General features: G+C 49.6%; 1 protein-coding gene across 1 annotated transcript; it reads right to left on the reverse strand.

The window, feature by feature from the left end:
* Positions 1-1,472: 1,472 nt before the first annotated feature.
* Positions 1,473-6,164, reverse strand: LOC111160953 (retrotransposon Gag like 9). The gene is made up of 2 exons (XM_022524354.1): positions 2,127-6,164; positions 1,473-1,589 (listed from the first exon to the last, which is right to left on the reverse strand). Exons 1-2 carry the CDS (start codon positions 6,162-6,164, stop codon positions 1,473-1,475), a joined length of 4,155 nt encoding a protein of 1,384 aa, XP_022380062.1.
* Between the last annotated feature and the right edge of the window lie 12,449 nt (positions 6,165-18,613).

The raw sequence follows: 18,613 nt of genomic DNA on the forward strand, positions 1-18,613 counted from the left end.
TCTTTCCATCCCTGCTGCCCCAGCCCTTGCCCGAGTCAGCCAGCAAGTCGGTCACCTGTACTATTATGACAGGGGACTCAGAACTGCTCTCAACCACTTCCCCTATTCTGCCTCCAAACTGTCGCCAAAGTAACTTTCTAAAATGTGTTTCTCATCATGCCACTCCTACTGTTTTTTTAAAGATCTTTGAGTAACCCAGTTACGTGGGCTATTATTAAATAAATAAATTAGTATCTGCTAGTATCAGAGTCCCCATTATCCCAATTTCTTGTCTTCATGGTCTTTACCATGATTTCAGTCTATCTTACTTATGGCTTTTCTTGCTTATCACTCCTTCCACTGGAACAGAGCTTTCATTCTGTCAGGGTTTTTATCTGCCTGTCCTTAAAACAATGGCTGACACATGTTAGATAACCAATATCAATTGAATGAAGGACTCTGTGAATCAAATTCTGTCACCCATGGTCTTTTCTTTTTTTTTTCCAATAAATGAACTTTATTGACTTTTATGATTACAAATGTAATACATGCTTACTGTGAGAATCTGGAAAGTACAGAGAAGTAGAAAGAGGAAAATAAGAACACCCACAATCCCACCACCTGAAGGCAAACACTGCTCATAGAATGTTCTAACTATCTATGCCTGTTTAAAGACCAAGAACTTTATCAAGAGTGCTGGTCACAAAGCACAATAGCCAAGGGGATCGGGGGGCACTTAATTACTGAGGGAGCCACCAAGATCAGAGATAACAATTTGACACCAAGGAACAAAACAGGGGCCATAGACGAAAGATCAAGAAGTCAGAAGTTGACAACACAAGAACAAGTTGGGTTATGATAAGAGTGTAGTGAGATGCTGCTTGTCAATTAGCCCAGTACCAGTCACGTAATACATAATCAATACATGTTAGCCACTACTGTGATTACTATTGTGGATCAAAACGAATGGTTTAAGATGGAGACTATAAACAGGGCAAGGGCCCTGGAGACCCATCTTAGGTGCATGAGTTGAGGCATATGAAAAGAGTGGTTTAGGAGTGGGCACCACTCTCTTTACAGGCTCCCCTGCCCAATGAAATAGGACCAGGTCTTCCTCACGTTTGCCTGATGACACATGGCAAGACACTCTAAGGTGTTTTGGAGGTAGGACATGGTTTATCCTGCCTAGACTTTTCTCTCGACCAGGAACTAGGACTGGTCTTGACAGCAATAGGAGTTCAGAACCTCATACACCAAACACTCTCGAAGTCCACACTTCTGATTGTCAGGATAGGTCATAGGCATGTGGGGTAAAAGAGAAGGTCAAGTCAGACATCAGGAAGTTACGAAGGGGTGGGGGATTGTGCTTGGAGCGGGGAGGCTGAAGGAGGAAGGCCACAAGGTTTATGATGTAACTGAATGGAATGGGTCCAGGAACCAGTCCTCAAGTTAGCAGCGGAGTCAGACATCACAGGAGAAGATTCCAGAAAGCATTACTTGTTGGTGGGGGCCTTGTGATGGCCTGTGCTCTGTCGAAGGTGGTCATGCAGACCCTCTTGAGGGTCTCCATGCTCTTTCAGGTAGTAACAGCGTTTGGGAACATGCTGGTGCTGGGAGTGAGAAAAACAGACAGACAAAAACCAGCAGAGGTAAGAGCCACACTTACTATGATGCTAAGGGGGTTCTGCCTGGATAACGTCAGTAACTAAGCAGTTCAAGAAACTTGGCTAACATACCACATGCACATAACGTGTGACTGAGGACTAGGCTGGCCAGATTCCCTAGTGACCTGGGTCCACAACACATGTGCCTGTAGGTAGGACTCAGCTCCCCCCAAAGATGATGCCTCCCTTGGGATAATTGAAGAGTTGGGCCCCAGGTGGTTCCCTCATAATCAGAAGACTTAGACCTTTAGCCATCCCAGCCCTTCCCGGCCCCCAGGAACTTGGGCAGGGGCGCTGCTTCAAAGTGGTTAATATGCCCCCAATCACTGCATAGCCAGGCCACCGATGAAACTCCAGGTTGGGGGTTGTGGGCGAGAAGTTCAATGCCTCCCACTCACCTCTTCCTTATTCTACCCAAAGGAGCAGGGTGCATTCCCCATCACCCCCCACCACTGCCCTTGAGTGTGTTTCCCCCATCATTACCTCTTCAGTCTGCTGATAGGAGTTCAGTTCATTCTCCATTGCCTCCTCATTATTCCGCTTACAGGCTGACAGCAGAACCTGGCCGGAGCTGCCCGGGGAATCCTTCTCTTCAGCCAGCTGGCACTCGGTGTACAGGGACCTGTCTATCAGCTCCTTTAGGCTGCCAGCCACCTTCAGGAAGATCCGGCCCATTTTGGTGGTAACAGCTTCTGAGAGTCCTTCCAGAAACCTGGTCCGTAGAATGGCATCAGACCAAGACAAATGTCGGGCCAGCAGCAGGAAGTCAGTGGCGTACTGCCTGACTGACTTCTGGCCCTGCTTGGGATGGCAAAGAACGGCACTGAGGATGTCTATCTCGGACAGGGAGTCATATAAGCCCTGTGATCTGCTCAGGAAAGATCTGTTTTCATCGGAGAGGGGGTTGCCTACCTCCATCTGCAAGATGGACCACCTCTCTGCTGCCCCCAGATGAAGGGATACCAGAAACGCCATTTTCTCAGAGTCATTCAAAAAGCCCTTCATTTGCTTCTCCTCATCGACCTCCATCTCCTCCTCCACAGAGCATGAGCCCCGGGCTGCCTCCTGCTCTTCTAAGAGGTAACAGAGTGCTGGGGTCAACATGCCAAAGGATGGGACTTCCTGTGGTGTTGGCTTCCTTGTTTCGGCTGTTGTGGCAGTTGTGTGGGGTATGGACTTTGATCCAGATGCTGTGACATTGATGTGAGAGGCAGAGGTTTCTCCAGAATCCATGGCTTTGATTTCCAGAGTGGACATCACTCCGGAGGCTGTGGCTGCCATCTGGGGCATGGACAGGGCTCCCGGGACTAGGCCCCTCACTGGTGGCACGGACATCCCTCCAGGCGCTGTGGCTCTCAGAATTGGCGTGGACATCATTCCAGAACCTGAGGCTCTCATTGGCGGCACAGGCATCCCTCCAGAAGTTGCGTATGTGGTTTGTGGCAAGGACGTAGATCCAGAACTCGTGACTCTTGTTTGGAGTGTGAACACTGTCCCAGAGGCCATGCTTTTCATTAGCGGCACAGACATGTCTCCAGAAGCCATGGCTGACATCAATGGCATGGGCATGGTTCCAGGGGCTGTGGCTCTCGTTAATGGCTTGGACATCCCTCCAGAGGCCATGGCTGTCATTTGTGCAGGGGCCATCTTTCCAGAGGCTGGACCTCTCAATATCTCTGCAGATACAGCTTCGGAGGCTGAAGGTCTCCTTAGTGGTACGGACACAATTCCAGAGACTGGGGCTCTTACCAGTGGCGGGGACATTATCCCAGAGGCTGGAGCTCTCATCGATAGTGTGCACATCTCTCCAGAAGCTGAGGGCATTATTTGCGGTGCAGACATTGCTCCAGAGGCTGGGCTTCTCATCAGTGGCAGGGACACCCCTCCAGAGGCCGTGGCTATCATTTGAGTCATGGACATCGCTTCACAGGCTGTGGATCTCATCAGGGGTGTGGACATGGCTCCAGGGACTGGAGCCATCATTTGTGGCATGGGCATCATTCCAGGGGCTGAAGCTGTTATTTGTGGAGTAGACATTGCCCCATACGCTGGGACTCTCAGAGATGTGGCCATCTCTCCAGAAACTGGGGGTCTCATAAGTGGTGGGGACATCTCTCCAGAGGATGAAGCTCGGGTGAGCAGTGCAGACATCTCTCCAGGGTCTGGGGCTCTAATTAGTGGTGTGGGCAGCACCCCAGTGGCTGGGGCTCTCATTTTGGGTGTGGACATCATTTCTGAGGCTCGGGTTTGCATCTGCAGCGGGGAGACCCCTCCAGAGGTCATGGATCTCATGAAGGACATGGACATCCCTCCGGAGTCGTGGGTGCTCATTGGCTGACCGGGCATCTTTCCAGAGGCTGTGGCTCTCATTAATGCTGTGGGCATCGCTCCAGGGCCTGGGGCTCCCATTAGAGGCATGGCCATAGTTCCAGAAGCTGCAGCTGTCATTTGTGGTGTGGACATGTCTCCAGAGGCCGGGGCTCTCATTAGTGGTGTGGACATCCCCGCAGAGGCCGTGTCTGTCATCTGCCGCATGGACCTAACTCCAGAAGCGGTGTCTCTCATTAGCACCGTGGAGATGTCTCCAGAAGCTGTGGTTGTCATTTGCTGCATGTACATGGCTTCTGAGGCTTTGGATGTCGTTAGTGGCTTGGACACTGTTCCCGAGGCTGTAGCTCTCATTTGTGGCAAGGACATCACTCCTGAGGCTGTGTCTCTCATTAGCAGTGGAGACATGGCTCCAGAGGCTTTGGCCGTCATCAGTGTGGTGGACATTGCTCCAGAGGCTGAGGCTCTCATTTGCGGCACAGCTGTCACTCCCGAGGCTGCGGCTCTTCTCTGTGGCATAGACATCGCTCCAGAGACAGGGGCTTTCATTGGCAGAGCGGACATCGGTCCAGAGGCTGGGGCAGACAGTTGTAGCACGGACATTGTTTCAGAGGCTTGGACTGCCATTGGCTGTGTGGACATAGCCATAGAGGCTGGGGCTCTCCTTAGTGGCATGGACATCATGGCAGAGGCTGGGGGTCTCATTCGCGACGTGGACATTGCCCCACCAGCTGTGGCTTTCGTTAAGCCTGTAGACACCGCTCCAGAAGTTCTGCCCATGGTTAACTGTGTGGACGTCACTCTAGAGGCCGCGGTTGACATTTGCTCCGTGGACATGGCTCCAGAGGTTGTGGCTGGCATCAGTGGAGCAGACATGGCTGGAGAGTCTGGGACTGGCTTTAGCAGTGTTGGCATATTGCCAGAGGCTAGAGCTTTCATTCGTGGTATGGACCTCGCTCTCGGGTCTGGGGCTCTTGTCGGTCCTGCAGACATCCCTCCAGGGGCTGCTGCTCTCATTGCTGGAGTAGACAGGATTTGAGGGTCTAGATTTTGTGTTAATGGTGGGGGCATCACTCCAGAGTCTTGGGCTGACATCAGCTGGCTGGGCATCGCTCCTGAAGTTAAGGCTGTCATGATCAGCGGGGACATGGCTTCAGGGTCTGGAGCTACCTTAGGCAATGTGGACACCTCTCCGGCATCTGGGACCGCCAGGACTGGTGCAGACATTGCTCCAGAACCTGGCGCTGACATTATCGGTGAAGACCCTACTCCGGGATCGGTGCTAGACATTAGCTGGGTGGAGATTTCCCCAGAGTCTTGGGTGCTCATTGGCTGGGTTGACGTTGTTTCCGAAGCGAGGGCTGACATTATCAGCGAGGATAAGGCTTCAGAGTCTGTGCCTGACATTAGCAGCGAAGATATCTCTCCAGAGGCCAGAGCAGTCATTAGGACTTTAGACATTGCTTCAGTGTCTTCGTCAGTAATTTGCAATGGTGACATTACTTCAGAGCTTGGAGCTGGCATTGGCTGCTGTGTGGACATCACTCCAGGATTTATATCTGGCATTAGGAGTGGAGATATCTCTCCAGAATCTGGGGCCAGCATCAAGGGTGTGGACATCGCTTCAGAGACTGGAGTGTTCATTATCGGTGCGGACATCGCTCCAGAGGATGAAGCTGGCATCGCCAATGGTGATATCTCTGCAGAATGCGGTGTGGTCATTAATGCTGTGGACATTGTTCCAAAGTCGGGAATTGTCATCAGCCCCGGGGACATTAATCCATAGTCTGAAGTGGACAGCAATGGGGAGAGTGTTCCAGAATCTGAGGCTGGCATGAGCAAGGGGGACAGCACTTCCGCATCAGAAGCTGGCATGAGCAATGGGGACAGTGCCCCGGAGTCCGAGGCTGGCATCAGTGGTGGGGACAGTGCTCCAGCATTTGATGCTCCCATCAGAGGTGCAGACATGGTGTCAAAGGCTGGGGATGTCATCAACTGTGCAGACATCCCTCCGGGGTCTGACGCTGATGCGGAGACTGTAGGCTGTACTTGAGACTGTAAGATCTGGACCTCTGCTCTGGTCTCTATTATTGGTCCAGAGAAGGTCGTCCCCCTGTTCTGGGGCTCGACATTTTCCTCCCTCAGCATACTGTTGAATCGGAGTGAGCTTAAAGGTATCGACATGTCGGCCATGGCCACAAGATCAAGATCGTCTAGAAAGAGTCCCTAAAGTGATGAGATCAAGGAGTCGTGCTGAAGCCCAAATGGCAAGAAAATCTGTAAACAGGAAACAAGTTTGGTAGTCAAAAGCCAGTATCAAAAAGATTGGGAGATAGACCAATGACTCGCGACGGGGACCTTTTCGGCGCGTTGCCAGATACGTGGCACCAGAGATGGGCCTATCAAGTTAAAGGCGCTGTGCGACCGCGAACGGACTTAAAGCTGGAGCAAAGATCTCTTCCAGCCCTATTCTTTTCAAACCAAATCACTCAGTCCCAGAGCCCAGCACAGCACAGCCTCTCCATTTCTAAACGCTACAAATCCCAGCTAGCTCCGGAGCAAGGAGCCTCGGCGTCCCAGAACAAATGAAGCGGCAGCGCCACCTTGTGGGAAACTCTGAGAAGTGCAGTCTCCCTCTCCCACCAGAGCACTCACAGCCAAGGCACTGGGGGACCTGCAGGAGAAAGCTTTTTGCCCCGGGGCTGATCATTAGTTCTTAGGGATCACTGAGTCCTGCCCAGGGGTTTAATCCCCATTTTGCTACTGTGATGGTCCTGAAGGTCCCTCTCAGGAAAAAGCAAGGCATTTATCTGATCCATGGGCTGAAAATCCTCTTTAATATCACAGCATTTTGTGAACCAAAAATCCTGTCTATTATCATTTTTATTACTGACAAACGCAGCAACCACTACGACTACCATGGGTTGCTCACTTAGTGTGTTCCAGGCACTACACTTAGGCAACTGCACACAAACTCCAAACTGTCTAGAAGGTACAGGGATTTGCAAGTGTTACCCCGTTCGAATTTTTCACCCTGTGTGATAGTATGATTACTCCCATTTTCCAGCTTTCTCAGATTAGCCAGGGTTTGGGGCTAAATAGGGTCACGGTGACAGTAAAAACTGTATGGTCCTTATGATCACCCCTTCCTCGGTGTTGTCTAGACTTTGGCATCCCTAACGCTGCATTAAGTTGCCGTTCTGACATCACTTGAATAGGCTATAGCACTTTCTCCGATGACACACAGGTGGGCAATCCCAGAGTTTCACCCCTCCTCCAGTCCGCCCCCATAAGCAGCCCCAGGAGGGGCTTCTTGGCACATAGCTCGGAAAGCAACACGCACATTACACAATGTTGACGCACCCCTGCAGCCTGCCCATGCCACAAACGGAACACTTGCTTATTTGGGACAATGTCACAAAAGTCATCAATCTCGTGGCATTGTGCCTCCATAATGATAACAAGAATACTAGCAAAGGAAATACTAACAGTGAACATTTCCTAAGCATGCGCTGACTGGCAAGCACCCTGCTAGGCACTTTACACGCATCATCTCATTTGGTCCCCACAACATCGCTAAGAGATTTCAGCACTCCATCTTCATCAGCGAGGTAACTAAGGCCCAGAGAAGCTTAATAACTTGCCTCCTGTCACACAGATTGCCGGGTACGTTCAATGCCAGAGCCCCCTACTATGGCATAATGTGCTATCTCACTGTGCTAGAATGAGCCACCTTGTCTGCCTTTTCTCCCTCTTAGTCACATCACCAACACAACCCCCACCACCCACCACCCCCACCACCAATCTCCAGCCTGGACAGCCCCAGAAAGGGGCATAGGAAGAAAAATATTAGCCTCCTACTGGCACCTTGGTTGCCCTAATAATTAGCACAATGGGAAAGATGAGTCAAAAGAGCATTCATAGATGTCCACTTCCCATCTTCAGAAAAATCCCTGAACATGCTACAGTTCCCCACCAGGCAAAACCCAGAAAGATCTTACCTTGCCAGTTAGGGAGAAGAGAGTATGTCCTCTGCGCCCCTGGCTCTTTGGGTCTGGCCAATTCACTTATGCCCCATGCCCAGCCAGTTCATTAAAGTAAGACCCAGTACCAGCAGCTGTTCTCTGTAATCTCCCTTAGCTATCCCCTGCCACGCCCCCCTCCTGCCCGCCAGCCAGCCAGCCAGCCTGCCCGCCCACCCGCCCCACTGCTCCTGACTTGCTAGTGCTTGCTCCGTCTCTCTGGTCCCAGATTCCTGCCTCTATATAGGCTCTGACATTTGCCTCTGGCCGCCTTTCATTTGACAGCCCTCCAGAAGCTCCGCTTTAGCACTTGGCCTATGCAACTCCACCCCTTTTCCCCCTCACCCCCAATAGTTGCGCCAGCCCCCTCTGCCCGCCTCTGGCTGTCCCAGAGAAAAGAGGAGATTCACGCAATTCCACAGATGAGACAGAAATGAGACATATCCTCTGCAGCTGAGCAGACCCAGGAGTCTGGGGAGCCAGGCTGCGATGTGGAAGTATGGGCAGAGGGGGAGGTGTTGGGGGGGGTGGTAAGGGGAACTGCGGCTGGAGGCTGAGTGCAATGATCAGGAGAGTTCCGAGGGTTTTGGGTGCAGGGAAACCAGGGTTTGAGAGGATGGGCCGTGGGTGCTATTAATATAGGCCTGCCACATAATCATAAAAAGCCAATTTGCCCCCGTGTCAGATACCCAGAAGGAAATCTGGCAACCCGTGTCCCCACCATGGGCTAGAATTTGATGGCCAAGACCCTGGAGTGTGCAGCCAGCCGGCACGAAAAGCACGCCAGTCCCGAGCCTACCAGGTGAGGGTTCGCTCACAGAGGCGGTCTCCCACCTGCTTTCCACAACTGGGGCACAAGGTCAAGGTCGAGCTAGCAGAATGGTTTGCCAGAGCCCTCAAAACTTTCCGAATCATGATCCTTTTAACCACCAGAGGCAGGGCAGAATTGGTCCCTGAGGCCCCCCACAAGGCAAAGCCTTCAGGTGAAGTTCAAGTAGCCCAGGTAGATAGGGACGCAGAGTCTGAGGGTTGGTGGCGGGAGGCATTCAGGTTATTTGCAAACCTTCCCATGCTCACCATTAGCCACCAACACTACCCAGACGGTCGGGCTTAGAGAAATTGCTACCGAGTCCCAGAGCTAGTCAATGACAAAGCTCCAACTGGGGCCCTGGGTCGATGAGGACCCCCAAATCATTTCCTCTCTTTGGAATCAAACAAGTGGCTGGAAAGGCTCCAAGCATTTGACTCACTGCCACCTTCCTTCTCCCACCCCCACCAGTGGCTGACTTACGGTGATAATAATCGTAATAGTAATAGTAATAGTAATAGTAATACCACCAACTGACTTTGATTGAGCTCGTCCCACATGCCAAGAACTGGGCTGAGGGCTTTACATTCTCTCATTTGACCCCGTGAGCTCGGTCCTATTAATTCCCATGTTACAAAGAAGAAAACTGAGCCCCAGTGGGGGAACTGCCATGACCACAAGCACACAGCTCCGTTGGACCCCAGAGCTCCTCCCTTTCCCCTAAACCAAAATATACTCCCAGGAAAGCCGACAACAGCAACAACTATGTACCTCACCAGGAAAGCAAGCATTTACTGTGCCAGGCCCTGTGCCAAGCCCTTTATGTACAGGGTCTCATTTGTTACTCATAACAACTCTATGAGGTTGATATGATCATCACCTTCATTTCCAGATGGGGAACCAGAGGCACAGAGAGGTTAACTAGCTTTCCCAAGGTCACACAGCTAGAAAGCACGGTTGTTTAGGATCATAAAATTTTGGCAATGACCTCAAATGCCAGTGTTAAAACACACTTCATTGAATTGTTAAACAAATTGTGGTGGATCTGTAACAGCCATTGAAACTGGTGAGCTGATCTTTATAAGATAACCACCTATATTTTTGCACTGAAAAAAAAAAATACAGTCTGGAAGGACACAGAGCAAAACGTTAACAGTGACCGTACTTGAGTGGTGGAATTAAAGGGGATTTTTACTTGTCTTTTTCTTATCTATGTTTTCTCGTTTGTCTATAACGGACCCATATTACTGGTGTCCTAGGGGAAAAATGTTTTCTTTTGCAAAAAGGTGTGTTCTCCTGGGGTTCTATGTCTAGCCCTCTCTCCTGCTCTCTCCACGGGCTCTCTCTAGGGATCCCCAACATCTCCCCGACCCAAGCAACCTTTCTCTCCCAACACACTTAAGGCTTCCACTACTTGACTCCTCAGTCAGCAGTGACCTCTGAGAAATATCTCCAATGGCTTGCATTTCTTCTGCATTTTATTCTGCTCTGTTTTGTTTTGAAAAGCAATTTCTCATTTGTCCAACTTTTATTTCTACCTGATAATTATACAAATAATTGAGGAATAAAAACTGGAAATCCTACATGCAGATAAAGCGAGTCCTGATCCTACCCCACCCCCTATCCCCTCAAGTCCCATTCCTCCATCTGTTCACAGTTGGGTGTGTCTCCTTCCAAACTTTTTCTAGCTGCAATGGCATTCAGAGTTCATATCATGCAATTGCTTGCAAAACCCAGTGTGTGCAAAGAGCTACAGTTGGAAAACCATTCTGGCACTGGCCACTCCAGGATTCCAAGTTCTGGTCTATGGTGACTGTTCGTCATCGACCTCCTTCGAAGGAGGCTAGTGAGAGAGACATGGCCCCCACTGCACGCTCAGTCCATTTGGGGCACGGACTTGAATTTTATTAATGCCAGTGTCTCTCCAAACACAGAGAGGGGAGGCCTTCTAAGGCAGGAAAAGCCCAGAAATTGCTTCTTAGCATCTCTGAGGTTCCTCACGTCCTGCCCAGTCTGCACTGATCAATACAGCTAGGAGGTGTCTTGCTCCGGCCGCCTCACAAAAGGTAATTGAGTTTGGGGGATTGCATGGCTAGCTGCTCAGGGAAATAAGAATAAACAAGAGACGGTTCAATATGTCAACAAACAGCTTTCCGGCTCTTGAAAATAAACCTTTCCCTAGATTCTCAACAATATGCTCTCCCCCAGCCCCAGCAAACAGGCACCCGGATAACTGAAAATAGACCACCTCAGGATTAAGAAATACCTGGTTGACTTCAGAGTCTTTTGCCTTCCCTGGTCAATTAGGGAGGAAGAAACCCTCCTCGCCCCGCCTTTCTCCCCAACAGCCCTGACACTTGAAATGCCCACCCGGCTCTTTATAAATAGAGGAGTGGGAGGGGGGTGGAAATAGCCAGCATTGACAGAACGCTCACCCCGCCAGGCAGTGTGTTAAGCACTTTGCATACATTACATTATTTCTTGCCCCATAAGCCAATGAAGTGGGTTTTTTTAACTCCCTCCCCCTTTTATAAATCAGCTAAGGAACTGAAGTAGAGAGAAAATAAAATCAAGTAACTTACCTTGGCCCTCACAGCGGAGAGGGTGAAGCTGTGCTTGTCACTCGGATCTGTCTGACTCAGCTGGTGCTCTTAACTCACGGGAGAGTCACAACACTGTCTTCAAGTCTGTGAAGGGCTGTCATATGGAAGAGAGGGTAGGTGTGTTCTGGGTAGCTCCAAAGAGAAGGATTTGACTGTTAGTTGGGAATTACGCTTTCGTTGCATGTGCGGCAAATTCCCCAAACAACATGTATATGCATGTCCAACTCTATAGGGAAAATTATAAGAAGAGCAAACGGAACTGCTGTCTTGAAGGGTCTGTGGAATTGGAGAGAACAGGAGGGATACCGGAGGACTGCAAACGGGCAGCGTCCCAATTTTGTTAAATAAGGAAACTAGAGACCAGTATACTGTAAACTCCAGAGCTGTAAGCTTGATGTCAACCCTCGGAGAGATTCTGCTGCAGATTATGGAGCAGGTAATTTATAAGCACTTAGGGCATAAGTGCTCATAGGACATACCCAGAGCGGCTTCTCAGACTCTCAGCCCTTGCAAAGCAAAGAACTGGGGGACAGACCGTGGGCTGCTGGATTTTTATTTTTTATTTCCAAGGAAAGACATTAAGAACGAAAACCAAACAACCCTAAGTTATCATTTCAGAAAAAAAAAATAGCAAGGGCTTACTTTAAACATCAAAAGAGAAGGCAGTGCTCTCAGAATAAAGGACAGTCATGGAAATAAAATAGATTTCACTTTACAAAACGCGGACTACATAGTCCTCGGGCTTTCTCTTTGCACAGAAGGCTGCTGCAATTTTCCTGGAAGGCGGGCACTTTTCCAGGGACCTGCTTTAGGGACTCACTCAGAGCTAAAATATCAACACAGGTAAGATCAGATACCTATATGACAGAAAGTCTCTCTGGCCAGAAGAGGGAAGAGCAGAGTTTGACCTTAGCCTAAGCGAGGACACCACCGTTAGATAAAGCGTGTGCAGGAACAAACGTGAGAGAAACAAAAGCTGTCAAGCGCAGATTCAAGCCCAGCTGAGATGAGTCTTAGCCAATACATCTGACCTATGCCACCCCTTGGACGACGCAGCCCTCATGTCTGATACGTGCCTGATGCCATTAAGCCCTTGGACCACAAACCAGTTTCTGACTGAAGGCTCTCCAAGCCACTTTCAGACTGTAACTTGTCTTCCCAAGGCAGAGTTCCTAAAGGTGGATCAATTCAAAACCGGTTCAATACCATTACCAGAGTGGGGTTCTTTGCACAGTGACCTAGAAGGAGGTCAGCATTTTTATCAATGGCGTCAATAAGGGCGCGAATGGAAATCTTACACAATCATTGGAGGGCTGGGAAGACCTGCCACGAGCAGCCTAAGAAGTTAGGTTTACATTTTAAATGTGGTTTACAATCCATCTCTCCGTATTTGGTCATTTTCTCTCCTGTGCTCTGTTGCGCACGCACTAAGTTCTTGCAATTTGCGCTCCTCGTGGAAAATGCTTAGTGAACACATGTTAGCTGGGAGCTCCATACCTTGCAGAGCAGATAGGGTCCTCTGGACAAACTGCTGAGCATTCATCTCTTTCCTGTCAGTTGACATTGACCTTGTTCCTGAAGGGGAGGGCAGTGCAGTATACTTTCCCAAACGGCGTCTCTCCAAGTGTGGTCGGGACCCTCTGTGTTAGCAGCCCCCTAAGAGGACTGTTACAATGGAGATGCAGATTTGGGGAGCGGGGGGAGTTGAGGGGCAGAAGGGGGGAGGCGCATTCCACTTTCCCACAGACTTGGTAGGTCTGGGGTGAAGCCAAGGAATCCGCATTTTGACCCAAGCGATTCTGCTTGACGCACCCTAGAGTATTAGAACCATTGGCTTAGAGGCGTCATGCAGCCTGATTTTTCCATCCGACAAGCCTGGGCTTCGACCCCAGCATTTAATGACTCCGCCTCAGTTTCCTTGTCTGTAAAGCAGGGAGAGTAACAGCACCTACGTCACAGGCTCTTGGAATGTTTTAAACAACAAAACATGTGTCAAGTATCTGGCACTTAGGTGAGGCTCAGTAATCTCTCCTGGTCCTGCTTTATTTGTGGGCCCTGCGTGTCTGTGTTCGGCTTCTACTCCAGGTGTGCCAACTGTTCCCTCTTTCTAGGGCTCCTATTCAAACTCCCCAAGCGCCAGACTCTCATTGGCCCAAACTTCGTCACCACTGTGCTTGTCGGGCAAAGTTCTCATCCTGAGGTCCCTCATAGGCTGCTTGCCAGCCTATAGAGTGACTGCTCTTTGATCAGATGCCCTCTCCTGGCTCAATCGGCTATTGCCAGGGGGAAGCCGGGTCACGTGATGCCAAACATAGCCACCTATTCATAAGAAACTGCTACTTCCCCCAGCTAGGGTCTGTGGATGGAAACTCCTTAGAAGGGGCCCGTGGGTGTGGCAGGAATTCTGAGGCTTAGCCCGTCCAGTACACCTAGGCTTCTCATTTATCCAGCCTGCCAAAGGAACGAAGCGTTCAAGTTCACTGAAGTCTCTCTTGAATTCCGACTTTTCCTCTCCATCAGGCCAGGAATGCCAGTCTTCAGAAAACAACGAGACCACGGGCAAGGGAGAAAACAGCTACGGCCACCACTGCCACCGCCACCACAACAACCACACTAACCCTAAAATGAGACTGTGTTTCTAGAAGACGTCTTTCAGTTCTCAAAGCACTTTTGTGTCTATTTCTTCATTGCAAACTAGCGGTCCCAGGCAGGATCCAGACTGCTGGCAGATTTTATTTGACCCGTACAAAGTTTCTGAACATTGTGTAATTAGTTGTCAACATTGAAAAGTCAGGAGACTTCCTGTAAAGAGTGGTACCCACCCAGCTATCTTGGTTAGAACCCCAGCTCTGCCTCGTATCAGCTTTGGGACCCTCGGCGAATGATCTGACCTCTCTGAGCCTTGGGATGATAACAATAATGTCTGTCTCACAGGGTTAAGGGTCTAACTAAACTACTTAGAACAATACCTGGGGTGTGGCAAGTGGTAAATGTTTGTTTCTTTTTTAAAAAGACTTTATTTGAGAGAGAGGGCACTTGAGCAGGAGGGGAGAGGGGCAGAAGGAGAGAGAGAAGCAGACTCCTTGATGAACAGGGAGCCCCATGCGTGGCTCAAACCCAGGACCACGAGATCATGACCTGAGCCAAAGGCAGATAGATGCTTAACCGATTGAGCCACCCAGGCACCCCTGTTTGTTTCTTTCATTCATCTACAGTGACTTGCCCACCTTTCTAACAATCACAAGATTCCAAAAATTGAAATTTTATGCCAAGTTTATTTGGTGGCAAAATGGGGCCCGAATCGACAGACTATTCATTTATCCCAGTTATAAATATTAATGTATTTGGGCACAAGAGACTGCCCCAGATCCCACTAGGGGTGTTATATAATAGAAATAATAGAAATGTACCCTAGCACTTTCCTTAATCCAAAATTCCTGAACTTTAAAAGACACCTAGCAGCAAGAGTTTCAGACAAGGTATTGTGTACCTATGCCATTATTACTTGGTATACCTACTTGACAGATGAGAAAAATGAAGCTACTAAGCATTAAACAACCAGCCAAAAATCCCACAGCTTGGAGCCAGAAATGATACCGACCCTTAAGCGCAAAGCCCACAGTGCCTCGTATGCATGTTGAGGCAGGATGCTAGTGCCTACTTGGAGGGTCCCCCAAAGAACCGGAGAATGCCATCATTTACCAAGAGTGGGAAGCCTGGCCCAGAGTAGCATTCTTCTGACTCTTTGCATTAATCTTTACTATACACCCTTGCATTAGGGTTAGGGTGGGGATTGTCATTATTTGCATTTTACAGAGGCGGGAGCTGGGTCCAGAGAAGAGAAGTGACTTCCCCAAAGTCACACAGCAAAAGTCAGGCGAGCTGGTACTAAGCACTAACTTCTGTGCTTTATCTTCTTCGACCCTCAAGGCAGCTCCAAGAAAGACAGGTGCTGAACTTTCTACCATATTGTCTGCAGATCATCCTAAAATTCTTGACAGACCTGATGAAAGGAATGAGACAGTCTATTTGGGTGGGGACCTCACTCTTCCCAGTACCATTGGCAACAATTGTAGAGACGATGCCGCCTGCTAGGAAGCCAGAGATGGGAGATTTCCCAAATCCCAAGAAAGTCACAGAACCCCTACTATTTGCTCTTTTCTGTTGATTTTTAAGAAGCCGACATTGACTTATGCCAAAGGCCAAAGGTAATGCAAAATCTACTGGAAAGGGAATTCCACCAGTTATGAAGCATTACCTTAAAGAGACCTTTGCCCACTTATCAGTTCCCTCGTCTGAAATGCAGAAAATAGAGCGTTGCTATTTTATATTGTTAGTGCATCAGAGTTCTGGGAATGAAAGCAGCATCCCCGGCACCTCTTGCCAGCCCCCTGCCTCAGCACAGGCAACTCAAGCAAGTTGGAAAAGAGAAGGCTAGGCCGTGCCCCCAGGTGACCTCGTGCCTCTCCTAAGCTCATGGCTGGAGTTCCTCCTCCCCCCAACAAATCCACACTTTGATCACACACCCACAGCGACCCAGATCTTTGAATTCAGCAATTCTTTTTCAGGTTTCAGCGAGGCATTGGCAGCCTGAGCTATTTTGGGACACTTTCTCTGCTGTGGATGCCACTTTCGGAATACGCCAGGAACATGTTAAGGACCTGGAGCTCGCAGTCCTGGACCCATTTTCAGGCTCGCTCATGCTCTCTTTATCTCCGGGCTGATCGTGTGGAGGACAGACGCTCTTGCCAACCTAATCCCGGGAGCCTGACTACCTCGCCCGGCCACAGGCTCCAAGGGGCATTGTAGCTGCCAGCACCCTCACGGTAAGGGGGCACAGAGGCACCAGGCAGCCTAGAGAGACAGATGTCCTAGGGGGGTGGTCTGAGTGTGCGTATGGACTGAAAAGCCAAGGGCTGCGGTGGGGTTGGAGAACGACAAGATTTTGCAAGCATCTTCTGCTTCCAATCATCACTTCCTAATCTGATGCAAGTGACTCGGCAGGCATTCAGGAGCCTGTGGTCTCCATTTTCCTGCCTTAAAATCCTCTGCACCTGTAAGTACCGGGGCTCACTGACGCTCACGCTGGCTTTCAGGGAGGGGGTTGGGGGGCAAGGCCTTAGGGAAGGTCATCCAAATCTGATTCAGGTGTGGACAGGCCCGTGGCGTTGGAAGAATTCCTGACAACTCCCCCGCCCCCCAGCACCGAACTGCTTCTTTAGTTGGGAGAATGAAAATGCCTCTTTGTTCTTTCCCGAGCCCCCGGCATACCAGAAACTTCACCTGTCCTTCCTTCGGGGTCTCCTGTTCATCGGTTGTTGTACACACCTATTTCTCTTGTTGGACTTAATGGGAGAAGCACACCCCGGGCATTTGAATTTCTTAAATGCCACCACAGCTACGACTGTGGGCACAGCCCCTGCTGGCTTCTCCATCTTTTATACAGCAATTTGCTAAAATAGTGAAAGATGTGGTAAGCGAAAGTGTATAAATGAGAATTTAGAAACTCTTGCATGGTGAAAAGGAGGAGCGGTGTGGTGCCGCGCTGTTAGAAAGGCTGCCACAATGGGGAGGCTCCATGCTCTGCGGTGAAATGGTCCCTTTCACTGCCTTCCTATTTTAATGGAAAGAGGCCAAAATCGCCTACAGGCTCCCCAAGAAAGGAGCATTTCTGATGCTTTTATTTACCACTTTCCTGAGAGGCTGGACTGTCTCTGACTAGCCTGTCAGTCCTGAAGCAGCTCCACAGGGAAGACATTCAGCCCCTCTTTGGGGGGACCACTGAAGTTGCCTCAAAATGGCCCAGGATAACAGAGCCAGGCCCTGTTACCTGATTCCACCCCCCCCCCCCCGACCAATGCCAAAACTCAATCATCCTTTGGGTACAGAATTCATCTGGAGGTGAGGTGAGGAGCATCTCTGATAGGAAGTCATTTGGAAAACGGGCCATGAACCTTGCTAGGCACAGTGTCCTTCTAGGCTTCTGTAATGACTTCTTCAGCCATGAAGAAGGACAGGCCAGGCCAGGGATCTTGCCCTGTTATTTCCACATGGCACCATCGAAGGAACACTGTGTTTAGCATAAGATACTTAAAAGCATAAGATGTTCATTAGACCAAGACTGGCTATATTCAATATCTCAGACCGTTAATTTTGGCACTGGAGGAATTAAAACAGGAAATTCACCTTGTGTCTGGTGGAGACCAAATGAGTTATCAGGCTCTACAAGTGAACTGGCCTCAGGAGGAATTTGGTTTTGCTTTGATTGCTGCTTGTTTGTGTGGTCTTTGGTAACTCAGGGAGTTTCTCTGCCTTCCTCTTTCCGAAGAGCTCTGAGAAAAAGATGCTTGGATCATGGAAGTTAATGATCTGGGAGACTTTTGTCAAAGCCTTGAGTGCGGAGGGGGGAGGAGTTCGCCCTATGTGATGGATTCTGATTTTAACCAAAATAATCCAGACTCTGGCTTGGCAGTAACCTGAATTTTATGTCTGCCTTATGACATTCCAGGAGTATTAAGAACGTTCCCTTGCCCTTCCAAATCTCTCCCCATCCACTCCCAAGGGCTTGAAAATTCTTAAGTACATAATTCCTTTGACTCTGGGCTTTGGCATCAGTTAAAATGCCAACCTCTTGGGGAGGGTCAACCTGGTAAGTTTCACCTGGATGCACCCCATCCTGACAGCAGCTTTGGATAGAAGGAAGAAGAGAGACGAGGAACAGGAGATCACTGTAGGTACAAAGATGAGTCCCAGCACAGGGATCTAAAAACAGGACCCTGGCCAAGGCCAAAAGTACCAAGAAGCTCATCTAGAAGGAAAAATAAAACAAAAACAAAAACAAACAAACAAAATGAAAGTTCTATTCTCGCTACAGTGGAGTACAAGGCAATTGACAGAGGCAGAGACTCAGGACTTGGAAAATAAGACAAAGACCTACTTCATGAAACTGGGGTACAGGGAGGAGGGAGAATCTCACATACTGAGCCACTGAACTCGGGTCCTCTAAATGGTGAAAAGACCTCAGCACAAAGAATCAAACAGATTTCGTACCCATCTAGATGGCTGCCCCTCAACCTTGGCACTTCTCCAGCCCAGGAGGGTGGCCCTATGGAAGGGGGCACACAGGGACTTAGGCTTTGAGACTCTGTTGCCACCCTTTCTTTCCCCTGGGACCAGGGCTGAATTCATACCTCTGGGGATTCACGATCG

Source organism: Enhydra lutris, unplaced genomic scaffold (assembly GCF_002288905.1).
Source record: "Enhydra lutris kenyoni isolate GAN:26980312 unplaced genomic scaffold, ASM228890v2 scaffoldscaffold80, whole genome shotgun sequence".
In the NCBI taxonomy this organism is placed as follows: domain Eukaryota; kingdom Metazoa; phylum Chordata; class Mammalia; order Carnivora; family Mustelidae; genus Enhydra; species Enhydra lutris.

Bases quoted from the DNA above. Each gene is read 5' to 3' on its own strand.
- LOC111160953 (XM_022524354.1), bottom strand. From the start codon at position 6,164: ATGGCCGACATGTCGATACCTTTAAGCTCACTCCGATTCAACAGTATG. The intron at 1,590-2,126 runs GTAATGATGGGG...TCTCACTCCCAG, and splicing joins CCTATCAGCAGACTGAAGAG to CACCAGCATGTTCCCAAACG.